The following is a 23,531-nucleotide window of genomic DNA, read 5'->3' as shown; positions in this document are numbered from 1 at the left end:
CCCCCGCCCCGGCGCGGCGCCCCCTACTCAACAGTGGAGCGGCCCCGCCCAGCACGGGGCCCGCTCACTCCCAGCCCGCGGCTCCCAAACAGACTCACGTTGCTATTGCTTCTGGCAGGCCCGCTCCCCGGGGGCATCTGCGCATGCGCGGCAGCAATAACTAAGCCCCGTCCTCTGGTTGGGGGGGGTCACTCCTCTATCACGTGACGCGGGCATAGCCTCTCACCACGACCCCAGCGATCGCCAGCCAATAGGCAGCGGCTATTACCCTCCCCAGCCACCACCCATATCCCTCCTTGCGATTGGCCAGGGAAAACGTGGTACCCGGAGAGAAAGACGATGAATGGCTGGAGACATAGTCTCGAGCGCCGATTGGCTAAGGACGGAAAACGCGGGGCAACAGTCAGGAAAGCGGAAGTCACTGGCCGAGGGGAGCCGGTGAGTCTCAACATGGCGGCGGCGGCGGCGACGTTCTCCCTGAGAGAAGTGCTGGTGGCGTTCGCAGCCTGCGTCAGCGAGCAGCGGGCAGTCCGCGTGGACCCGTACCTGGCGGGCTGGAAAGGCCTGGTCCGGTAAGGGGGCGGCGGCGGGGCTCCTGGGCTGTGACTGGCCTCCCCCGGGCCGGCCGCCCGCGGGCTCCCACCCCGCTTTCTAAGGACAGCGGGGGAGATACCGAGTTGGCAGGTGTCCGCCGTCTCTAAGAGTGCGCTGCCCCGCCCCTAGCAACCGTCTATGGTCACGTGGCAGAGGGCCACGCCCTTCCCGGAAGTACTGGAGGAGACATGTGAGCAGCCTCCTGCCCCGCCTGGCCTGTTTATGCTGCTAGGTAGCGGGCCTGTCGTGGGGGTGGAGGCAGAGCAAAGCTCTCGCGCGCTTCAGGGCTGGAGGAGGCACCCAGTGTCACAGCTCGGTACCAGCTAGAGCAGAGTGTTAAGCGTAAGGATGGAACAGGTTGCAGGAGACCACTCAGAAAGAAGTGGGAAACTAACACCACTGCAGGAATAGGACAAAGGGGGGTTGATATAGTCAAGGAAATGTTATAGTGCAGCGTAAAACCCGTGTCAGGTAACTGTCCTGGGGAGCACAGTCCCCGTCGTTGGAACATTGTGAGGATAACTCTGCCCTCACGCTCCATCCAACTGGAAGAGGTCAGTGAGGCTCAGAAGCTTGTTTCGCTCACCCACGGATGTTGGTCTGATAAGAGATATTAACTTACTGTGTGTCTAATGTCACCATACTACACACTTCACATGAGTTTAATGCAAACAACCTGCCTCAGCCTCTGCTCTTATGATCTAAGCTATAGGTGAAGCATACTGAAGCATGACAGAATTCAGTTTTGATTTTTGAATTATGATAAATATGCTTCAAACTAAAAATTTATCAATTTAAAATTTTGCAGTTGCACAAAATTATGGGGGTGGGGGGGTTAGACAGTTAAATGACAATAGCTGTTAAATTGCCAATATCATATGTCAAAACTAAGTAAATCGCCTTACATCAAACTCAGTTCTCAAGCAGCATTTTTTACTTTGCCTATATGTAAACTTTGACTGATGAAAATATTTTTCATCAGTTTGTGTGAAATGTTTATCAATGTCTGCTTATAAAAATCTAATCCTTCCAAGCCTAAACCCGGAAACGCTGCCTCGTGATCATCCCTGAAAAAGGTAGGTGACTAGTACTAGGCACAAAGTGGCTGTTATATTACATTCTAGATAGTTAGCCAGTTTTACTTTATATTACTGACACTTGACTCCACTATTATCTTGTTTGTAAGCCTGTTCCCGTTATTTACTACATTACCTGTAATACAAATAAAAATGCATACCACCTTATTCTTACATATTTTCCATCTTAGATTTAAGTTCAATCTATGTTCACCAGTTCTGGTCTGTCCAATAATTTCTGATATAAAATTAAGACTGATCTAACTCTTAACTACTTAAGTATCAGAGGGGTAGCCGTGTTTGTCGCTTTTTACAGATTCAGACTGAGTCCTGTGGCACCTTATAGACTTACAGACATATTGGAGGATAAGCTTTTGTGGGTGAATACCCACTTCGTCAGACGCATCTGATGAAGTGGGAATTGACCCACAGAAGTTTATGCTTCAATACATCTGTTAGTCTATAAGGTGCCACAGGACTCTGTCGCTTAACCAGTTCAGTAAGGTCACCATTTCAGCATCATTTCTCAAGCGCCCTTACTCTGTCACAGAACAATTTATTTTTGTTTTGAATGTAGGTTTCTGAACTGCCTGGGCACAATTTTCTCCTTCATTTCTAAAGATGCAGTGACCAAAATAGAGATCATAGAGAATTACCGTAATAGTGACCAGCGAGAAAAGTACTTGACCGTTCAATCCATGGTGGAGTATGAGCTGGCTAATGGCCTGGTTGATCTCCAAAAGCGATCCAAGCACCCTGACTCAGGCTGCAGAACCTTCTTGCGCCTCCATCGAGCCCTTCACTGGCTGCAGATGTTCTTGGAAGGACTGAGGACTGGCGAGGACAACTCCAAAACCTCCGTGATCTGCTCAGAGACATACAATGCTTCCTTGGCTAACTATCATCCCTGGATTATTCGCAAGGCTGCCGGAGTGGCTTTTTGTGCCTTACCCACTCGAAATACATTCCTTGAAACCATGAATGTGGGCACAGCTGAAGAGGCTGTGGCTATGCTGGGGGAAGCTTTGCCCTATATCTGTGAAGTCTATAAAATCACAGAGGAGCTCTATGCCCAGCATAAACTGCTTGACCTCACCTAGCATAGGGGATGTTTGATTAGAATATCTCAATATTGTGATTGTTGGAAGAGTTCACTGTATGGGGGCAGAGGGGGGCGGCTCTCATGTCAATAAGTGGTTATTTGCACTAGAGACTGGATTCTCTTCCTCTCCCCCATGTCTCTAGTAAAGCCCATAAATAACCTGATTGGTACTCTTGGCCTTTTAAAAGAGAGCTGATTTAATTCTTGGCTCCCCTTTTATTAGAAGAAATTTGGAACAAACATTCCAAAGCCCGTATTAGCTTGTTTAAACTTAAAGGACTTATCGCTTTTCTCTGCACTGAACTTCTTTTTCAAAACTTTATCTGGTCTTTATTCTTCGTAAAAGCCAAACAAAGCACCCAGCCACGAGTAATCACTTAATCTTTGTGGCTCCAATGCCTTTAAACAAAAGTAATGAGGACTCTCCCTTTATCCTACTCATGTGATAATGCTAAAATTCAGCTCAACTAGGGTTGGAACCTCTTGCTGTGATATTGTAAGGCCTGTGTACAGATGCCACTCATTGCCATTCAGCCACTTCTCTGTTTGCGTTAGCAAGGCAATGTGTGTTACAGGGCCTTGGTATTTTGATCCACTGCAAAGCAGGGCCCTTGAAATTATGATGCTTTCTCTCAATAGAGTGAGCAATTGATTGCAGACCAACTTCATGGCAGCTGGTCATCACTTCCAATGGATAATACTTCCTGCCCTTTCTTCTCCCACTCATCCTCACAAAACCTAAATGGTGTGGAGGTGTGGTATAAGGATACATTCCCTCCCCCCATTTTTGTGTGGGGCTGTTGAAATGGGAAGGCCCTTTGTTATTTTCTCCCTCTTCCTCTCCCCCCCTTTTTGTTGCTTGGCACCATGCCTTTTGGGGTGGGGAATAATCTTTAGTGCAAACTGCACAGTACTGAATCACAGAATAATTCAGAGCTTTATGGATGTTGAGACTAGAGTTACAGAAATTATCCCTGGAGTAGACTCTAGGAAATAAAGGGAATGAATGCTGAAAGCCTAGAGAAACGAAGTCCTGCTGACTGGGTGGGGTAGTTATGATTTTGTGTGTAGTACAAATCATAGTGTTTGCTGAAGCTTAATGTCTTCCCGTCCAAATCAGTCATAAGCTTTAAAAGGAGAGTAAATCTTCATGCATGTGGCAAGTGTAAAATTGTTTTAGCAAGAATTCCTATATGTTATGTATATAATAGGTGTATACACGGGAAGAGGTATGGAAGCTGGTTATAAAATAATGAATTGTACTTTATCAGATATTTTCAAAATTTGTCTTTCACAACACTGCATGGATATTTCAGAAAGAACACTAATACCACGGCTGTGAAACTATTTCAAGACAAAGTTCACACCTCTCACACTGTGCCCCTGTACATTTTATTAACGCTAATAAAGTGATCTAGATAATCAAAGATATTTAAATGGCCAGTAAGGCCACAGTGCTGGAATTGAGTATTACCTCAAGGGTTTGACCTAGCTAGCCACACTACTCTCCCTTAAATTACACTAATAACTTGACTTCAAAGAGTGGTGGTGTACAGAAATGCCTGCCTTTCTCAGGTCTTTGAAGGCATAGGATCTTGGGTCTCGTACATTCAGGGTGGTTGCTTAATTAGCCATTTGGCTAGTGATCAGAAATGAGACCCAATAAATTTAAACAGCGGATTCTAAACTCATCTGCAGCATGCATCTCTGTAGATCCTGCAGATCAGAATCTGTTCATAGAGTATTTCTTAGCTTGAGGATCAGAAAAGGAGGGTTTTCCTCCCATCTGATCCAAGGATGGATGTTTACCCACAGTGATTAAAAGATATTTATGCCTCTAGTATAGCTCTGTGAAATGTGCCATTTTCCTTCCATGTTAAGATATTAATTTAGAAAAGCCCCTTTTAAACTTACTGTAACTTTCAAAATGCTGTTTACACTCAATGCCATGGGGTAGATCCCCCACATATTAAGACAATTCAGGTAGCTCAGTGTTCCGACGTAATAAATACTTGCTATTTTTTGTTTTGTTTTAGCTAAATGAGTTTGCTTTCTGGTCAGATGTTATTTCATCTAAAATGTGGTGTTGCATATTGTGTACAATTAAAATATTGTATGAAACTGAAGTATCTTGCACTACATATGATGTGAAAAAGCTGTATGTATCATAAGTAACATTTGCATAATGCCTTTGTTCCAAGGGTTTAATATAAAAGGGAGAAACATCACGTGAAAACTGTTTTATCTATTCACCACCAGTATGTCCAAGCTAAAGCCTATTCTTATATGAGCAAAGCTGTAATACTCGATTCTGCAATTTCCAACAAGTGGCTTTTCAATTAAAAAGTCACTTACCAATGGAAAACCTGAGTTTGCTTTGTTTCTACTAATGTTTGTCCTCCCCCCCGCCCCATGGGGGTTATATATAATGGCTAGATTCCACAGGGTGGTACACACACTTAATACACTCAAAATTGACACCTTTCTAGCAGCACCCTGTGGCATCTTTAGCAAATTCTTATGCATATGCATTGTTTAGTGATCCTTCTCCAAATTCTGAGGTTCCTCGTCTCTCCCTGCTCTGGCCATGTTCCTAAAATCCTAGCCTCTGTCTGTTACTGCTCATTAAGGCAGGGGTCCTACAAACAGCTTGGGGGTGGGGGGTGGGATTTGCAAGCTGCTTTGCACAGAAGGCCTCTGTGTGGTATAAGGCCCAGACGTGCAGAGCAGCTTGCAGGATTGGGGCCCAAGTTACATTTGGGGTTAGTGGTTCAGTTTTAAGGAGAAATTATTGTCGGATGTGTGGGCCTACAGCTGCAGGGACTGGATGGTTTTGAGGAAGGGTCGCAATGAACCCATCTGTGCACCAGAGGGAGCTCGTTCATCGAGTGACGAATTGAACAGGTACAATCTCTTTGCCTCTGGACACGTGTTAATCTTGCAGCGTTTGGCTCTAAATTTCCTTTTATTTTAGAGTGAATGTGTACTTAGTTTAGTCTTTTGAAACGACATACTTTAAAAGTGAATAGCTTTCCACTCTGCTCATTAATTGTATTTCCAGAGCACGTTGGAGGCTGGTCATAACTAGGGATTCTATTGTGCTTGACTGTATAGAGACAGAACAAAAAGATGGTCCCTGCCCTGAAGAATTTATAATCTAAGTAAGCCCGTAACATTAAAAGAAGAAAACATATTTCTGGAGTAATGAGTTGACTTTGCAGTCACATAAGGATTTCAGATCATCCTCTGTTGGCCTGTTTCATCTGTTTATGTCCTTAGATATATTCCTACACTTGCATTCTGACCCTTTACTGAGGATTAGGGAATGATACATAAAAATCTTGCCAGGAGATTTGCAGTCATGTCAGCTAAACAGTACAACACAGCCCACTGAACTCAGGAAACTCACACCTGTGTTTACTCTCCTAGGACAGCAAGCTAAACACTAAATTTAAATTCACAAGTGTCACTCCTCTAATGGACTTATTGAAATACATATTCTAAACCTCTGGGAGCAGAAACCAGTGTTTTTTCACTGTTGCTTTGAGACTAGGTGCATGATAGAATATCTATGCGTGCAGAGCCAGTAAGAAGTGCACCCGTGAGTATAAGTGCTAAAACCAGAAATTCTCCAGTTTAGATCTTCTGTCCTCAGGATAAGCCTCAGTGCATAAATGACTGTATTCTGGAATAGAGATCCCTGAAGAGTTGCACTAAGATTAACATGGCAACCCCATATGCGAGAAATCACAATTTTGCCAAATGACTATTAAAAAATAGCAGCACAACTTACCTGTCCTGGAGTATAGACTAGCTCTCTGCTCTGGACAAGTTCCAATGATGATTCTGAAGGAGACTCAAATCTGTGCCATTGGATGACCTAAAATTAAAAAAGGTTAGGATCCCTGCTGTCTGACTGCTGCTCCTAACCTTCCTATCTGGGCTGCTGAGCACATAATTCCATAGCTCGTTTAAAAATAAGTTCCATGCCATCCTTTCATTGCAGGTCACCTTTAAGTAGTTAGAGGGTTTCTTTCCCAGTACAATTTGAAAACCAGCAGGAGATGCAACATGTGGAGCTTTAGCTAGCAAATGAGTCACTGTGCCTTTGGATGAAAAGGCTCAAATAAGAATCAGGAGTTTGGAGAATAAATTTTAGTACCTGGTGACGAACATGAAAGTTTATGTAGGAATAATAGGTCCCAAAGAGAATGAAGAGCTGAGGCTGGGAAAGTGCATCTGTAACAGGAGAGAAACACACACTGTGTTCCCAGAGAAGAACACTGAGTTTAATGGCAGCATTTAATGTTTTACTCCACATTCTAGCAATAACTATTGTATATTCTCCTGCCAGTATTTCACCACCCCCACCTCGAAGCCAGGCTGTACTGTCAAGGGGAATGCCAGCTGACTTATTCAGAGTGCCTAAGAATGTCTGCCCATATTTTTGATGTGTTCAACATATTGCTTGTTCCTCTTCTTTATGACTAGAAGTGATGACAGGGACCCTCAACATTCTTATGGTGTCGCACTGGGTCGTGGGATGGAAAAGGGGAAGACCCACTGCTTTAGAAGGTTTCCTGGGACCAAACATAATGTCGACTGAAGAGGGTGACTGGGTGTATTTTTTATCAAGTCAGTGATCTTCTCTAAAACTGCTTTGAGAGTAAATACCCAGCCAAAACTGTCCCTGTGCTTCGGGCTCTTTGAAAAGAGGAGTCACATTTCTGTGGACCCAAGAAGGTGAGCTGAGCCTCTGAACTTCTGGATGTCTGTCTACAATGAACCTTTTGAGGTTTGGCACTCAGTAAACTAGAATGGCTTAGGGGTTTGAGAGGGGACAGGAGACCTAGGGCAAGTCATTTCACCAGAACCTCTGAAACAGAGCTTTACGTCATCTAGACTGCAACACCTATGGCAGCTTTCTTCATTGCCATCCCTTTTCTCCCCTTCGCCCCAAGGTGCACAAAGAGCTTAGGGTATCCAAAGAGACTGTTCAGTTATCTAAGGAGACTGATCCTGCAGCTTGCTATGGGCCCTTGATCCCCAGTGACTGCGCAGGGATACGTCCTACACCAAAATCAGCACTGTCTCCATGGTGTTGGAAAGAAAGTTATCTTAGCAGGAAAAACACCCCTATTAGAAAGCCGCCTGCTTCTGTTATCTCAAGCAGATAAATAAGCCAGAGACACCATTTATTCTGCAGTGAAATGTGAGCTAGTCGAAAGAAATATAAGTGCTTGAGGAGGCGTTATTGCATCCCCAAACACCTTAGATTTATAGCAAGAGTTTATCATTCACTGGGAATCGGAATTATTACTTCAAAGAACAATACAACTTCAGTGTAAAAACAAGAGAAAAGGGACTTATTGGCTACTTCCTTATTTATTCCCCCCTTCTCTCCCGCAGTGAAACTGATGTATAATTCCTCTAACTGCTTGGTAAGGAAAATCAACTATAACAATTATTTGGCAGGTAGAGTACAGGGTTCGTTTGGAGTTAAGGTCATTATACATTGGGAGCCTGTTTATTACGCATCAATCTCACAGCGCCACCTCTGGGCCTGCAACCTGTGATAGCCGCATGGTGCTGGTCCATAGCATTCATCATGGAACCGGATTGTCAGCATTTACCATTTAACTGCAGAGTCTTTACATGGTTATTAGTGACCTTTTAGAAGAAAAAACAAGTTTCTGGTTCCATGTTCCTTGCCAGCTGGCAGAGGGAAGTGCCAGGACTGAACCGTTTTGTATTTTTTAAGTACAAACAAATGATGTTTCCTGCAAAGGTTAGCTTTTCCTCCCAGACTGACTTGGGGAGGAGACAGTATTTATAATAGCAGGGCAATTTAATTTATTATCCAAGGGTTTCAGGTAAAAATACAAACTGGAAAAAAAAAAGCCACAACTTTAAAGCAGCTTTGATATGCACACTCACCCTAGCTGTGATTAGCCCCTTCCTGAGGGTAGAGCTGGGGTAGGTTTCTACCACTCCTTATGCACTCATAAGGGATAGCTCAGTGGTTTGAGCATTGGCCTGCTAAACCCAGGGTTGAGAGTTCAATCCTGAAGAAGGCCATTTAGAGAACTGGAGTAAAAATGTGTCTGGGGATTGGTCCTGCTTTGAGTAGGGGGTTGGATTGGACTTAGATACCTCCTGAAGTCCCTTCTAATTCTATGATCTAAGTTTGAAAAGTCCAAGGCACATGCAAGGAGATGTGAGCTTAAGCCTGATTCTCACCCTGGTAATTAGGGGCCTGAACCAAAGCCCATTCAGGTTGATAAGAGTCATTTCAATGATCTCCGCACCAGGCCCTTGGCGCTTAGCTATACACTTCACTCATGCAGGAGTAATATGCAGTCCATCCAGCAACACTCCTTCATGTAGGATCAGGTTCTCCACACATCCCTTTTCCCCTAGGGCCCATAGGCACAATACCTGCCCTGCATCAGAACAAGCCCTTGGTAACACTAGTACATCATGCAGCTACTGAAACAGCATGTGCGGGGCAGGGGCAGGGGCAGTCTACATGAGATCTTCAGATACCACATCAGCTCTCTGCACAAACCTTAATGCCAAAGTGATTCTGTACATACACCATCAGATATACCTATGTACCAATTGCTTCTTCTTTCTTTTGCAAGCAAAACAATGGCCCTTGCTGTCTCTGCTTTGAGGCTAAGATCAAGCATCAGACAGCTGATGGGTCCTAGCTCAGGAATCTGCCTTGCCCTTGATGATCTAATAGTCCTTGCCAGCAGTAACTGCTCTTATTCGATTGCTCCTCCCCTCCCCCGAGTGCAGGAGCATCTTCAGATAGAAACATCAGGTGCTATGAAACAGACAGTGCCCATACAGCATGAACCCCTCAGGAATCCCCTGTTCACACCGAAATGGAGCCACGACAGCAAATGAAAAACAAGACATTCTTGCAGCCTGATGGCCAAGGTGTTTAAAGGAGCAGAAATAAAAATGCAGTGCAGAAAAATAACCCAGTGTGCACAAAACCCTCAGCTCCAGAATCAACATGGATGTGGACCCTGAGCTCGCTCCTAGCTGCAGGGGATGCTCGCGCAGTTATTCATTCAGAATGGATTTGAACAAGATCAGGCTACTGGAGTGGATGGAGCCATGTCCTGGGCTGAAAAATTCACCTTGCCAGAGCTCCCTATAAGAATGATGGAGGGGGAAGAGCCACCTGCACATTCAGATACCACTCCCCCACCCTGTCACCTACCCTACACACTCCACCACCCCCACTCCCCAGCTGCTGGGTGCATAACCAGCATGCAATTCCTGGGCACCACTTGAGGGCTCCTCTGGCTGGTTGCAGTCTGATAATTCTGAAACCTCAACCTCCTTTGGGCTTCTTCAAGGAAGGAGGAATTCTGTCCTTCCTCTCCCGTCCCCCTCCCTCCCCACCACCTCCCTTGGCTGGATTCCTACACTGCTAAAAGCCTCCAGACTCTTGCATGTGTGGTCTCTCCTACTCTCCTCCTTCACTAGCCTGTTGGCTGCTGGGAAGGCCCTTCCAAAAGATTATGCCCTGCAGGAACTGATGGCTAAACTCACCCACACACCAGGGAGACAATTTGCCCTCACCAGAAATTAGCAATGTTGGTTTTTTTTAGTCCCTGGCTATACCAATTGGATGGGCCTAAACATAGTCCGATCTATCGCAGCCAATACAAAGTACATTGATAAGGGCTTCCCTGCTCAGCCCTTTTTGGAACTGCAAAGTGCTCTCCTTTGGGTAATCCACCAAGCACTGCAAATTGCATGACAGCAGTTTTGGAAACAGCCATCTCTGTTGGACTAGAATGGTTTTATAAATAGGTAAACTGAAGTACAGAGAGGGAGAAAGTGACTTTTCCCAGAGCATATGTTAAGTCAGTGGCAACGCCAGAAGTCCTGACTCCTAGTACCACCACTAGCTGCAGGACCCATTTCATCCTCTGATAAAGAAGAGCCATTTCCTCAAATTTACAGGTATTTGGAAAGTGTCCAGTTCTTGTAATCTCCCCACTCGAGCATTGACAGAATCAGAAGTGACACCGTCTACTGTAAATAAACTTGGAGTGGGGGAAATCGCACAAATGAGCTGTTCAGAGAACCACGTGTGACTAATTGTGTTTGCCCGTTAGACACAAAACAGGTCCATCATGCACAGTGCAGCGATGACTATAGTACATTGTGTATCCTGGTGCCATAGGACCACACAGTTGCAATTTGTTTAGCTCTAGCACAAGCTGACTTATCAAGCCCTGGCAGGAAATAATAGATTGGATCCCTCTGAAAGCAGAGCAGTCAGTGATTGCTATGATTTATGCTCCCCACTGAGGCTTATTATTGCAAGCAGATACAGGATATTTACTGTCTCATCTGCAACCAATTTCTGTTACTTTCTCTGCCAGACTGAATGAGCTATTATGTGGGAGGAGGGGAAGAAAGGACAGAACCAGCTGCTGATTGGACCAGAATCTTTTTTTCATTTCCAGCAGAACTTTTAGCTGAGTTATAAACCTCTAAGGTTAGATGGGCATAATAAAGGAAGTGTTGATACCCAGTAACTACAGTGGAGCAGTATTAACGCATGTGTGGAATAAGGATGGTTCTGAGGTTACAACATTGGACTAGGACTCCTAAGAATGCGACATTGTTCCTGGCTCTGTCACTAACTCTGTAACAATGGGAAAGCTACACAGAATCCAAGTTCAAAAGTGCCTGAGGTACAGATCCTCAAAGGTATTTAGGTGCCAACTCCTATGGATTTCAACACACTAATTGACATGTTTTAATGGTTATCAACCAACAAGAATCAACCTCTCTTTAGGAAAATAACTGAAAACAACAAACACAAAACAAGACTAAAATCGATTATTTGAACCAAGGTTTGCTGCTGCCAATTTAAATCATGATTAAAATAAGTGATTTACATCAATCCACCCTGAAAGGAGTCTAATTCTCTATGGGTGTGCGCTCAGCACTTTCTGAAATGTAAGGCCCTCTGAGATCTCTCATATAAGAACGGCCATACTGGGTCAGACCAAAGGTCCATCTAGCCCAGCATCCTGTCTTATGACAGTGGCCAATGCCAGGTGCTTCAGAGGGAATGAACAGAACAGGTAATCATCAAGTGATCCAGATCATCAAGTCCTCTCTCAAGCTGGGCACTCAGCATTAATTGTCACTTTGAAAAATCTTGGCCTGCTAGTATAAGACCATCACTGTGATATCTGGCTATGTTACCCAAACAGAAAACAAAGTGCAGCAGGTTCTGTTTGGGGAAAGCAAACATTTACTCTACTAAAAGGCCAGACCCTGCAAAGTGCAGAGCACTCTCACCACCAAGCTTCAACCAGGCCAGGGTATAAAACACGACATCCGCACAGAGGCACTCTGGGTAAGGAGATCTGCAGTAATTAAGAGCTGTTGATAAATGGTGACACACAAATCCAGGTGTCAGGGAAATTTGCAAACAGGAGACAGTTTTTGCAAATTTCACTCCGTGAAAGAGGTCATGTAAAGCAACTTTAGTCAAATTAGATCATCTCCAGGGCCTGGGACATGATCCTGCACACCTGTCTCAAGCAAACACAGACTCCTCCTACTGAAGTCAATGAGACTCCATGCCTGAATACATGCCACTCCCTGAGTGAAGGGTGCCAGGATCAAGCCCCCAGGTTGCAGAGGAGCCCACACATAGGTCATTGCTGTATATTTGACTACTGAGGGACCAAACACAGAGTTAGTTATTTAATGAAATTTGTTAAACAAATTCAGCCGTGTCATTCTCACCTCTTTTAATTCTATTTGACAAGACTTGTTTGGGACTTGCCACTGCAAGATTCTCTCATTCCCCTCCAGTTCCCTGTGGCCTTTTTAAATTTCCTGGGAAGCGCCAGTTCTGAAACAGCAAAGCCATGGCTAGAGTCCTGCTGCTGTACCTGAGCTTGGGCTGCTCGGTGGCCCATGGACGCACATGCATGTCGGCTCAGTTTAAAAAGCCGGGTGATTATATCCTGGGAGGCTTATTCCCATTTGGAATGAATACCATGAACCTGAGCGAGCGACTGGAGCCCAGCGTCGTCGTGTGTGAAAGGTAAGAAGGGATCTGTCAAGATCATCATCCTAATTGCCATAGAGTGACTTTGGTCACCCAGGGCTGGGGGGGAGGGGGGAGATGAACTTTTATGTAGCAAACAATCTGATGTCGTAGTCACATAGGATGATGTTCAAGGCGAGTTAGGAAGAAAGAGTGCTATGGTACCGGGCGTGATGGGGCGCTGAGAGCATTGCCATGGCGATGGCAGGTGCTGGAATGGGAAATCTTCGGCACTCTCCTGCTGATGTTATTCACTCCAGCATCAGATGCCACCGCCTCCCTCCACACACATTTTGCTTAGAGATTTTAATGGTGCTGGCCTGTTTAGCTGTTAACACTGAAAGGATTCTACCATGTCTGCGATGATGGTTTCAATACAGGGTGACCAGATGTCCCGATTTTATAGGGACAGTCCTGATTTTTGGGTCTTTTTCTTATATAGGCTCCTATTACTCCCCCGCCCCCCCGTCCTGATTTTTCACATTAGCTGTCTGGTCACCCTATGTCAATATGTTGTGGGTTTAGACAGAGCTGTAAGTGTGCACTGGTCTCTGACAGATCATGATGGGTTCTTATTCTTTCTGTAACCCGCTGGGAAGCTCACCGTGCCTACTGGGGGCAGATGCTTACAAACAAGGATAATAAGATCCCAGATGGGCAGTGAGCACCCTCCACTCTCACCACATTCAGCCAGAGCTGAGGATGGTCAGCACCTTGCATGATCGGGCCCTGTGCACTGACATGTTCCCATCCCTGCTCAGCAAAGCATTTAAGCACCTAGACTTTAAGGCCAGAAGGGACCATCGTGATCATTTCGCCTGACCTCTGCACATTGCAGGTGACAAAAACCTCACTCACTCACTCCTGTAATAGACCCCTAACCTCTAGCTGAGTGAGTTACGTCCTCAAATCAGGGTCTGAAGATGTCAAGTTACAGAGAATTCACCATTTATGCTACTTTAAACCTGCAAGTGACCCAGGCCCCAAGCTGCAGAGGAGGGCGAAAAACCACCAGGGTTTCTGCCAATCTGACCTCGGGGAAAATTCCTTCCCGACCTCAAATATGGCACTCAGTTAGATCCTGAGCATGTGGGAAAGATCCACCAAGCAGGCATTCAAATCAACGGGAGTTAAGAACGTGCTTACATGCTTTGCTGAGTCAGAGCCTACATGAAGAAAGGTATAGCTGGAAAGTGAGGAAATTCTTCCTCGGCCAGTACCTGCCGTGTTAAAGCCTCAGAACACAGAAACAATCCAGACTTTTGTGAAACGGGTGAAATTTGAATAAGGGACCACAAACCCTGGTGACACTTGAATTTGGAGAAGATTCAACAAGCCCACATGCAGAGATACAACCCAACCTGGGCACAGTTCATTGCTTCAGGCTTTGGGGTGAAATCTGGCCATTCTGGATTACTTTTTACTTTGAGTCAACTCCCAGAAAAAGCCAGCCTCAGAGGAAGCAAACCTCACATGGATCAAACATGGTAGGGAACTCCATACACCAACTCCAGAGAGCAATCAGTCCCATTTCACAGCATACAGTCATACAATAGTCATTACTCTGTAGCTGAATGCTGTAGGCAGGTCTCTGTACAAGCTAGAGAATTCATTTCTCTTGCACACTAGCTCTTACCTGTGGACTTGTGATTGATATTTCTTTGTCAGATTCACCAAAGCGTCACATTTACAGGGACGATATAGGCTGCCAACCACCCCAGACCACAATGGCAATGTGTGTACACACTTCCATTTGCAAAGAGTGGAAAACAGACCCTTGTGTCCCATCCACTGACTGCTGCGAAGGACAGAACTGAAGTCAACAACACACTCCACACACAATGGTCTGGTGGTTAACTTGTAGGAAGTCAAGGGCACTGGGTTCGAATCCCATCTCTGCCACAGACTTCCTGTGTGACACAGGATGAATCAATTACCCGCTCTGTACTTCAGTTTCCTCACCTGTGAAATGCAGATAATAAATTTGACACCATCAGCTCTGGACTAAACAAAGACTGTGAATGGCTTGCCAATTACAGAACCAGTTTCTCCTCCCTTGGTTTTCACACCTCTACTGCTAGAACAGGGCCCCATCCTCCCTGACTGAACTAACCTCGTTATCTCTAGCTTGCTTGCTAGCATATATACACCTACCCCTGGAAATTTCCACTACCTGCGTCTGACGAAGTGGGTATTCACCCACGAAAGCTCACGCTCCAAAACGTCTGTTAGTCTATAAGGTGCCACAGGATTCTCTGCTGCTTTTGCAGATAATATAATTTACCTACCACCCAATGGGACTGCAAAGCTGAATTCATTAGTGCTTGGAGATCTTACAATGGTCCTGGTTACAGTCAATCTCTGCTGATAGTTAAGTAGAACCCGGATTTGCTAGAGGCAGGCTCAGCTATACCATTCTGCACATCTGTGCTAATGCACGGCTGCCGACAGCTCAAAGAGCACAGAATAAATTCATCCCTAATGCAACGGCACCGATCAGTCTGGCTTCATGTAGTGCTAGGTCTCTGCTTTGCTGTTTCCCCTACCTGCAGGTTATATGCTTCTGGCCTGATCTGGGCTCTAGGGATGAAGTTTGCCGTCGATAAAATCAACAACTCCACTTCCCTCCTGCCGGGAATAAAACTGGGCTATGAAATCTATGACACCTGCTTAGAGCCAGTGGTGGTCATACAGCCCAGCTTGTTATTCCTGACCAGGGAGGGCAGCACTGGGATCAGAGTCCTGTGCAGCTACACCGACTACCAGACCCGAGTAACAGCGGTGATTGGGCCTTACGTGTCAGACCTTGCTCTGATTACAGCCAAGCTCTTCAGCTTCTTTCTAATCCCGCAGGTAAGTCTTTGGAGAATCACAGCTTTTGCATTATAGCTGTTTGGACCAATGAGGGTGACAGGAAGAATTGTTTAGTGGTTAGAGCGTTAGCCTGGGCCTTGGGAGACCACAGACATCGGTGAGTTAGTCAGTCTCTCTGGCCCGTATCTGTAAAATAGGGCCTACCTCTCAGGGGCATGGGGATAAATGCGCTGACCACTGTGGGGCTCAGACACTGAGCTGACGGAGGGCTCTCAAAGACAGACAGAGGGGTTGTGTGTTTCCTGATCTCCCCGAGCTCCCTGGCTGGTGCCAGCAGAGAGCTCTGGAGACTGAAGCCGCCTCGCTGCACAAGTTGCTGCTGTTGATCTAATAGGGCTAAACGCTGCTCTCTGGGTAGGTTTGGGCCTCAGCCTGGGAGGTGCTGAGCACCCTAGATTCCTATCAGTGGAATCAAGGGGGCTCGGGCCCAGCCCCTTTGCCTACAGAGGGCAGCTCAGTTCCTTGATAACAAATCCCCTTTAAACAGGTGGACGGGTGAAAATGCAGAGCGAGGAAATGACCAGCAGTGGCTGTTTATATACCGGGAAAAGTCACTGATTTTCATCCTTATATCTGCAGTCCCTGCACTCAGTCAACTTCCTTCCTTCTCATGCCTTTACCCCGAACCTGTCTTTAGGCACCCAGCACTATCAGCTGTAATGGGCCTGGGAGACAGGCTGGAGTTGGCGTTGGTGGTTCTGGCTCTACGTGCTCTCCTGGACCAGCTTTGCTCTCACAGGGTACATCTACACTGGAGCTAGAGATGTAATTTCCAGCGCAGGTGGATGTATGCTCTGTACAAGCTACAGAACTATAAACAGCAGCGCAGGTGACAGGATGGCTGGCCTCCCCGAGTACAATCCCAGCCAACATCCTAGGCATGTATTCAGGGTGGACAGCCCAGCCCACAGCCTGCACCTCCATGTCCACACTGCTGTTTTTAGCATGCTAGATCAATCAGAGCTAGCACGGGTCTGTCTGCCCAAGATGGAAATTATGTCTTCAGTCCAGACAAGGTAGCTGAGGTAATATCTTTGATTGGACCAACTTCTATTGGTGAAAGAGACAAGCTGAGCTCTCTGTGGCTTGGAAGTTTCTCTCTCACCAACAGAAGTTGGTCCAATAAAAGATACTACCTCCCCCACCTTCTCTCTCTAATATCTTGGGACAGACATGGCTACAATCACACTGCATATCTCCAGTCCAGTGCAGACGTATCTGGACACACTGGTCTCTTCCCCATTTCCAGGTCAGCTATGGAGCCAGCAGTGAGAAACTCAGCCAAGAGGAGTATTACCCATCCTTCTTCCGGACCGTTCCCAGTGATAAGAGCCAGTCGAAAGCCCTGGTGCAGCTACTCAACAAGTTTGGATGGAACTGGATTGCGGCCATCGGTAGCGAAAATGAATATGGCCGTGAAGGCCTAGACACCTTCTCCAGCTTGGCCACAGCCCAGGGCATCTGCATAGCCTATGAGGCATTGATTCCTGATGACCCATCAGTCCCACAAGATCACAAGAAACTGGAGACAATAATCAAGATCATCAATGAGACCCAGGTGAATGTAATTGTCCTCTTCTCCGTGGACAGGTCTGTGAAGGCCCTGCTGGAACAGTGGATCAGTCATGGCTTCAGCCAGAAGGTCTGGATTGCCACTGAAGCCTGGGTGATGTCTGACATAGTCACCTCCATCCCTAACATCCAGACCATTGGGACTGTCATCGGCTTTACCATCAAGGGAGGCATTGTACCTGGCTTTCAAGACTACGTTGCTGACCTCTTCGCATCCATCCAGCAGGAGAGTTTCTGCCAAGCTTCCTGGGAGTACAGTCGCGATGCCGACTCTGCTGTGCTCGGCCCGCAGTGCAGGCAATGCGACAATGTCTCCCTGCATGACGTGTCTCACTTGCTAGAGAACCAGCAGACCTATGTGGTGTACGTCGCAGTGTACAGCGTGGCCCATACACTACACCAGGCGCTGGGGTGCACGGAGGAAGGGTGCCCAAAAGCAACTGTCAAGTCCTGGCAGGTGAGTGAGGGCCGGAGTCTCAACAGCAGCTTTTCCACTCCGACCCATCTGTCCTGCTGCCCAGCTGTCTCCCATTGGTCCTTTTCCAAATGCTAAGATTAATCCCCCTTGCTGTCTCCCAACATGAGCCCGTCACTTGAGCCACGCTGACCAACTCCTTTACTCAGGCATAAGATCCGCCATAACAGATCATCATGCCAGTGGCTCATCAGGTCCAGTTTCCTGCCTCTGGCAATGGCCAGAATGTGGTCCAGTGGTCTGGGAGTCAGGAGACGCGGACTCTATTCCTGACTCTGCCATGGACCTCCTGGGTGACTTCCAGGCAAGTTACTTGCCCTCTGTGTGCCCTCATTTCCACAGCTGTAAAACCGGGATAGTGATACTTTGAGATTTACAAATGAACAGCTCTGTGTATGAACCACGTATTTATTAACACAACTCCATACTGCAATAAAGTTTGTTCCACACCATGGATAAGACTAGGTCAATGCTTTAAAAAAAGGGGAGATTCCTTCCTGAGCCCAGCAGTTACCAGCTGATGCCCAGAAGCCTGAGAGCTGATGGCGGCTATCTTAGCCTGCACGGGTGACAAGTGATTTGAATCAGAAAATGAGACATTCATACCCAGCCCACTGCCACACTCAGAGTGGGTCTGTCTCCCCTGCAATGGAAACCCAGGATTAGTAGAACTTGAGCCAGCAGACCCTGGGTTTGTTAACCTAGGGCTTGAGTGTCTACACTTATTCGTAACCCCAGATAGGAATCATTGAACCAGGGCTCCAGCATCTACACTGCATTATGCAGGCCTGAGGCCAACCTGCCATATCCTAGACTTCCTAGTGCCCTCCCAAAACGTGACCTGTTCTAGCCCTTTGTTCGTGGGGCGGCATGGGAAAATGACTGTTCACTGAACTTGACCGTCCAGAGGACAAAGAAAGTCAGCCCATGGGATTGTGGGATACTGTTGGCGGCTTTCCAGAGCATGAGTCAAATGGGGCTGTGTTTATATTGCAAAGCAATAGGGCTTGTACCCTGGGGCCTAGCTCCATCCTCGTGGAGCCCTGGGACCTTGGATCTGAGTAGTGGGTTAGTGTGATGTGTGTGTAGACGGAAGCGGGTGGGGGGGGGCGCGCAGGTTAGCCTTGAGCCTGAGTTTGAACCCTGGGCTCACCCTGCAGTGTAGACATACTCTGTACACGGCAGTCGTGCGGTGTGGTTGCAGCTCGAGCAGACATATCCAAGTTAGCTTTAACTGACTGAACTTGAGTCCCACAGCAGCAAGCTTCAGCCTGGGTGGTACAAACCCACCCCAAACCCTGAGCAATTACTTGTGGAGGGTAGCCTGGGCTGAAACTCTAGCAGCCGCAGCTTTACTGAGCTAGCTAGATTAAAGCTACATCAGGTCAGGCCGCAATCACACCCAGCGATCGCAGTCCAGAAGTACCCGATATTGGAGAGCATTTGGCAAAAAGTCTCTCCGCCTCCCACCACCCACTGCCGATTGCGCATTCTCCCCTTTTCTCTGCAGCTGCTGGACATCATGAAAGAGCTTCAGTTCACCCTTGATAACCAATCATTCCAGATGGACCAGTTCCATAGCATGAACCAGGGCTTCAACATCATGTTCTGGAACTGGCAGAAAGGCAACCTCCAGTATATACCCGTCGGAGACTAACAGGAGTCCTTACGCATCAACATGTCCCAGATTCGGTTTCACACCATGGATAACAAGGTAAAGAATGAAGGTAGAGGTGCTGTTAAATCACAACAACATGGTAACAAAGCTGCATCTACCTATTCACCCAGCTTGCTTGCTGTGGCCACTCAAGACTTTATGGCTACAGCAGTTCTTCCTGCTCACAAATAGACCCCAGCTGTGTGAGCTAAAGAGTCCTCCTCCTTAGCAGTACAGGGACTCGGAGACAGAGCTCTGGTCCTATCCAGTAAGGGGCAGTGGTGCCCATACTCAGCCTGTGTGTGACAGTATCATCAAATAGCTGCTGCTGCATGTCTGTGGCTTTGTTCATCTTCCAGAAGCCTATATCCACATGTTTTTGGCGGTGTGAACCCGGGCAGATTAAGAGAGTGAAGGGATTCCACCTCTGCTGCTATGACTGTATCGACTGTGAAGAAAACACCTATGAGGGCACCAAAGGTGAGGCTTGGGAAAAGCAACTGTCTGAATAACCCCTGTCCCAGCTGGCCACTGACTTTAGGGCCACACAACTTCCTTAGAGCCTCTAAGGAAAATTGGTGTCCAATTCTGTGCTGTTCCTCTGAGAGGCCTGGTGCACAAGATGCAGACCATGGGAAGGAGGGACAAAGGTGACTTGAAACCATCTTTGCCTGGCCTGATCCTGGGCCAGTGCTGCTCTCACCATAGTTAGAGCAGCCCCAGGGTTGCTCCAATTTACAGCAGCCTCCAAAGGGCGGAGTCACAGCTCCAGGTTTCTGCAGTGGCATGTGCTGCAGACATGTGTTCCTGCCCTTGGCCGGCTCCTAGTGTACCCCCTATAGTTGTGAATAGGCCAGGGTTGGTTATGCCAGCCTCATGGTGAGGGAATTTCCCCCCAGTGCCTTGTGACACCTTTGCAGCCCCTGTACACAGCTCGAGTGGCATGGGGAAGTGAGGGAGCATCTTTCACTCGCCTATTGGTCTGCCCCTGCTACTGGCCAGTGCAGGATTGTTCCCTATGATATATTCTCCAGTGCTTTGTCCAGCATCCTTCTGACGAGCTCAGGTGACAGCCAATGCAGGGCCAAAGCAGTGGGAGTGAGCACATGTGACAGGACGGGATTTTTTTTTAGGTTTGTGAGAAGGTGAAAATGATCATTGTGACACAACTGAAGGGTCTTTTGGAAGAAGGGGCTCCTGCCTGAGGGAGGGAGCAGAGCAGAAAATACAGGGCTCATTTGGGGGCAGACAGGGGAGGAGATTGGCTAATCACAGGCTCTGGGGACCCTGAAGATGTTTGCATATTCTGGGGATGGCACTTTGAAACTGGGGATTGTAGAAACCGCATTGGCTGCTCTGTTCACTTGTGCCGGTGATCCATCGTCACGAGCTGCCTGTGGCAAGGACATTGCAGCCCAGAGCAACGGCGTGCAAAGCCGGGCCCAGCCTCACATCCCCTCCTCATTGCTGGTTTTCAGACGCCTTGTTTTGCACTAACTGTCCAGAACATCAGTGGTCACCTATTCGAAGCACCAAGTGTTACGACCGCAGCGAGAGGTACCTCTTCTGGGACGAGCCGCTCATCATCTGCTTGCTGGTCCTGATGCTCTTAGCCATGGTGCTGACCTGCCTGTCAGCAGTGCTCTTCCTTAAGAACCTCAACACGCCCCTGGTGCAGGCGTCCGGGGGTGCCAGGAGCATCTTTGCCCTGCTCTGCCTCTTGCTGATGTGCCTCAGCTTGTGCCTCCGCATAGGGAAGCCCAGCACTGCCAGCTGTATGCTCCAGGAGCCCCTCTGCAACCTGTGCCTCTGCGCTTGCTTCTCCACCTTCTTAGTCAAGTCGCTGGAGATCGTCTTGCTGACGGAGTTCACAAGCTGTCCCAAAGGCTTCCTGCTCTGGGTGACCCAGAAGAGGGCCTGGCTCGTTGTCGCTGTCACCTGCCTGGTTGAGAGCATGCTCTGTTTTTGGTACATCTACTCGGTTCCAGCCTTCCCGGTGAGGGATTACAAACTGCTGCACTCCCAGGTTCTGATCCGTTGTAAGATCAAGTCCTGGTTTGCCTTCATTATGATCTGTGGCTACACTGGCAGCCTGGCATTCATCTGTTTCCTCTGCACTTTCATGGTGCAGACCCCTGCCAAGAAGTACAACATGGCCCGAGGGATAACGTTTAGCATGCTAGTCTACTTCGTTACTTGGATCGCTTTAGTTGTCACCTACAGCATGGTGCAGGCCACGAAGCAGCCCACTGCATCGATCTGCAGTGGGCTGCTGTGCGCACTGGGGCTCCTGACCTTCTTCTACATCCCTAAATGCTACATCCTCTTGTTTAAGCCCGAGTGGAACACGGTGGATTATTTCCAGTTACACCAAGGAGGGGCCTCATGAGAAAGACTCCCACTAACCAGACCTGTTCTAGGCTGCTGTGAAAGGCTTTAAATATCAGCGAGGATAGTTTGGTTTGTAATGAATCCATGAGCTGCAGTCACCAGACAATTACTGTATACAATACACACAGCCCTGCCTGGTAGACTGAAGGCTAGAACCTTTCCAGCTCAAAATAATAATAATAAAAAAATCATAGGATTCTGATGCTTGAACTAAAGGATTATGCCCCAGGCGACAATAGCAGTAGGTCCCATATTCTCTTGGGCCAATAAGCAGAGGAAGTCACTGTTCAATCAGTCCCCCCCCAAAAGTCAGCAACATTACAGGTTCCATTTAACAAGCATTCTAAGGTTCGGATGCTTCTCTGCAGCATTTGTTCCTGTAGGATCTATACAGCTGAGCTGTGGGAACCTCACCAGACCCAGCTCCCTCAAAAGATTTCCAGGTTTTCCTGCTTCTAGTCAGGGCAGAAATAAAAGCCAACCTGCTTCTCCCATGCTATTTCTGTACATCCATTTCCAGTCCTGACCAGAGTATGAAAATGCAGGAGGGGCCACAGAAAGAAGGGATAGCATGGGGTGGGGGAGGAGAGGACTTGCTCTCATGGAAGAAGCAGATGCTCAGCACCCTTCGAGTTTCAACTGGGTGAGTTTCCGATTCCAACTCAATGGTAGGGGGGAAAAAATAAATAGTTACAGCCCAGGAATTGCCAAGTATGTATCTACAGATTCTTTATTACTGCTCTCAAATATGCACCACAGGGAGCATGGACGGGAGAGAGAGAACCCACTGAAATGCCTCTGCATTGCTGCTAGGGTGAGAACCAAGTAGAATTGTATTCAAAGATCAGTTCCTCTAGTCCCAGCAACTGGTTTAAAGGCTGGAGTTTGCTTCTGGCATCCATCATCCTGGGTGCTTCTTGGTATATCTGTTTGCTCTGTTCCTAGCGCACAAGCGTGCTTTGCAACACATAGGGTTTGTAATTCCAGGCTAGCATAACAGGACTGCATGTATTTCTACATGTTTTGTATTTATTAAAAAGGAATAAACCCAAAACATGCCGCAGTCTTGAATTTACTTTGTAGAAGTTACAGTGAACAGAATCATGTCACCATCTAAATCAGCAGCAAGCCAAAGTGGTCACCAAAACCCACAGAGACTCCCAGATCCATCTCAGACCAATATAGAATTTTGCAGGCTGGGATCTATCATTTCTTTGTGCTGCTCTTTTGCCTTAAAGAGGAGGGTGGTTACAATCTGCTCGAAGTAAGCTGTGACCCTCAGGTTCCTTGAAAATAGCTAACATGGCCTTGGGTTGGGGCAATGTTTGCATGCCCTTGAGGAATACATAGAAGGAGGGCGAGGACATGGGAGGGGAAAGATACTGGAAAAGAGAACAAGAGTAGGTCAGACCTGAAATGGGGGGGAAGAAACAAGAGTATAATTTTTCTTCCCGTAACTGATATAAATTAATGCTGGAATCCCACCTGAGCATTCTGGTGACAAGCTTTCCTCTTACCATTTATACCTTTCCCAGGACCCTTCAGTATACCGGAAAGAGTGTGCTATTCCTTATCTATATCTGTATCTACCACTGCATACATTTGCACTGAGACTTGTAGAAACCCCATTTAGATCAAGTATAAGGGGGAATATCTGGCCCAATACAAGGGATATATTAATTATC

The 23,531-nt window shown here is 47.1% G+C and overlaps 4 protein-coding genes across 4 annotated transcripts in view; 3 read left to right on the top strand and 1 right to left on the bottom strand.

Moving 5' to 3' along the window:
• The window catches only part of INTS11 (integrator complex subunit 11), a 25,698-nt gene extending 25,529 nt beyond the window's left edge, over positions 1-169 (bottom strand). The window contains exon 1 of the mRNA XM_032780000.2: positions 99-169. The gene's annotated coding sequence lies outside the window, so the exon portion shown is untranslated. The remainder of the gene's footprint in view (positions 1-98) is intronic.
• Positions 1-23,531, top strand: part of LOC116824607 (lysophosphatidic acid receptor 6-like) — an 88,701-nt gene that overhangs the window by 26,626 nt on the left and 38,544 nt on the right. The window lies entirely within an intron of this gene.
• CPTP (ceramide-1-phosphate transfer protein) lies at positions 344-5,130 on the top strand. Its single transcript, XM_032780006.2, is given in 3 exon segments — positions 344-437; positions 440-572; positions 2,248-5,130. Coding segments are annotated over 3 exon segments (750 nt in total). The 3' UTR covers positions 2,771-5,130.
• Positions 12,696-21,844, top strand: TAS1R3 (taste 1 receptor member 3). The gene is given in 6 exon segments (XM_032779934.1): positions 12,696-12,874; positions 15,430-15,730; positions 17,001-17,780; positions 19,309-19,512; positions 19,815-19,935; positions 20,934-21,844. Coding segments are annotated over 6 exon segments (2,496 nt in total).

Source organism: Chelonoidis abingdonii, chromosome 23, assembly GCF_003597395.2.
Source record: "Chelonoidis abingdonii isolate Lonesome George chromosome 23, CheloAbing_2.0, whole genome shotgun sequence".
NCBI lineage: Eukaryota > Metazoa > Chordata > Testudines > Testudinidae > Chelonoidis > Chelonoidis abingdonii.
Note: the sequence above shows the minus strand (reverse complement) of the source record. Positions and strands in the feature narration are given on the sequence as shown.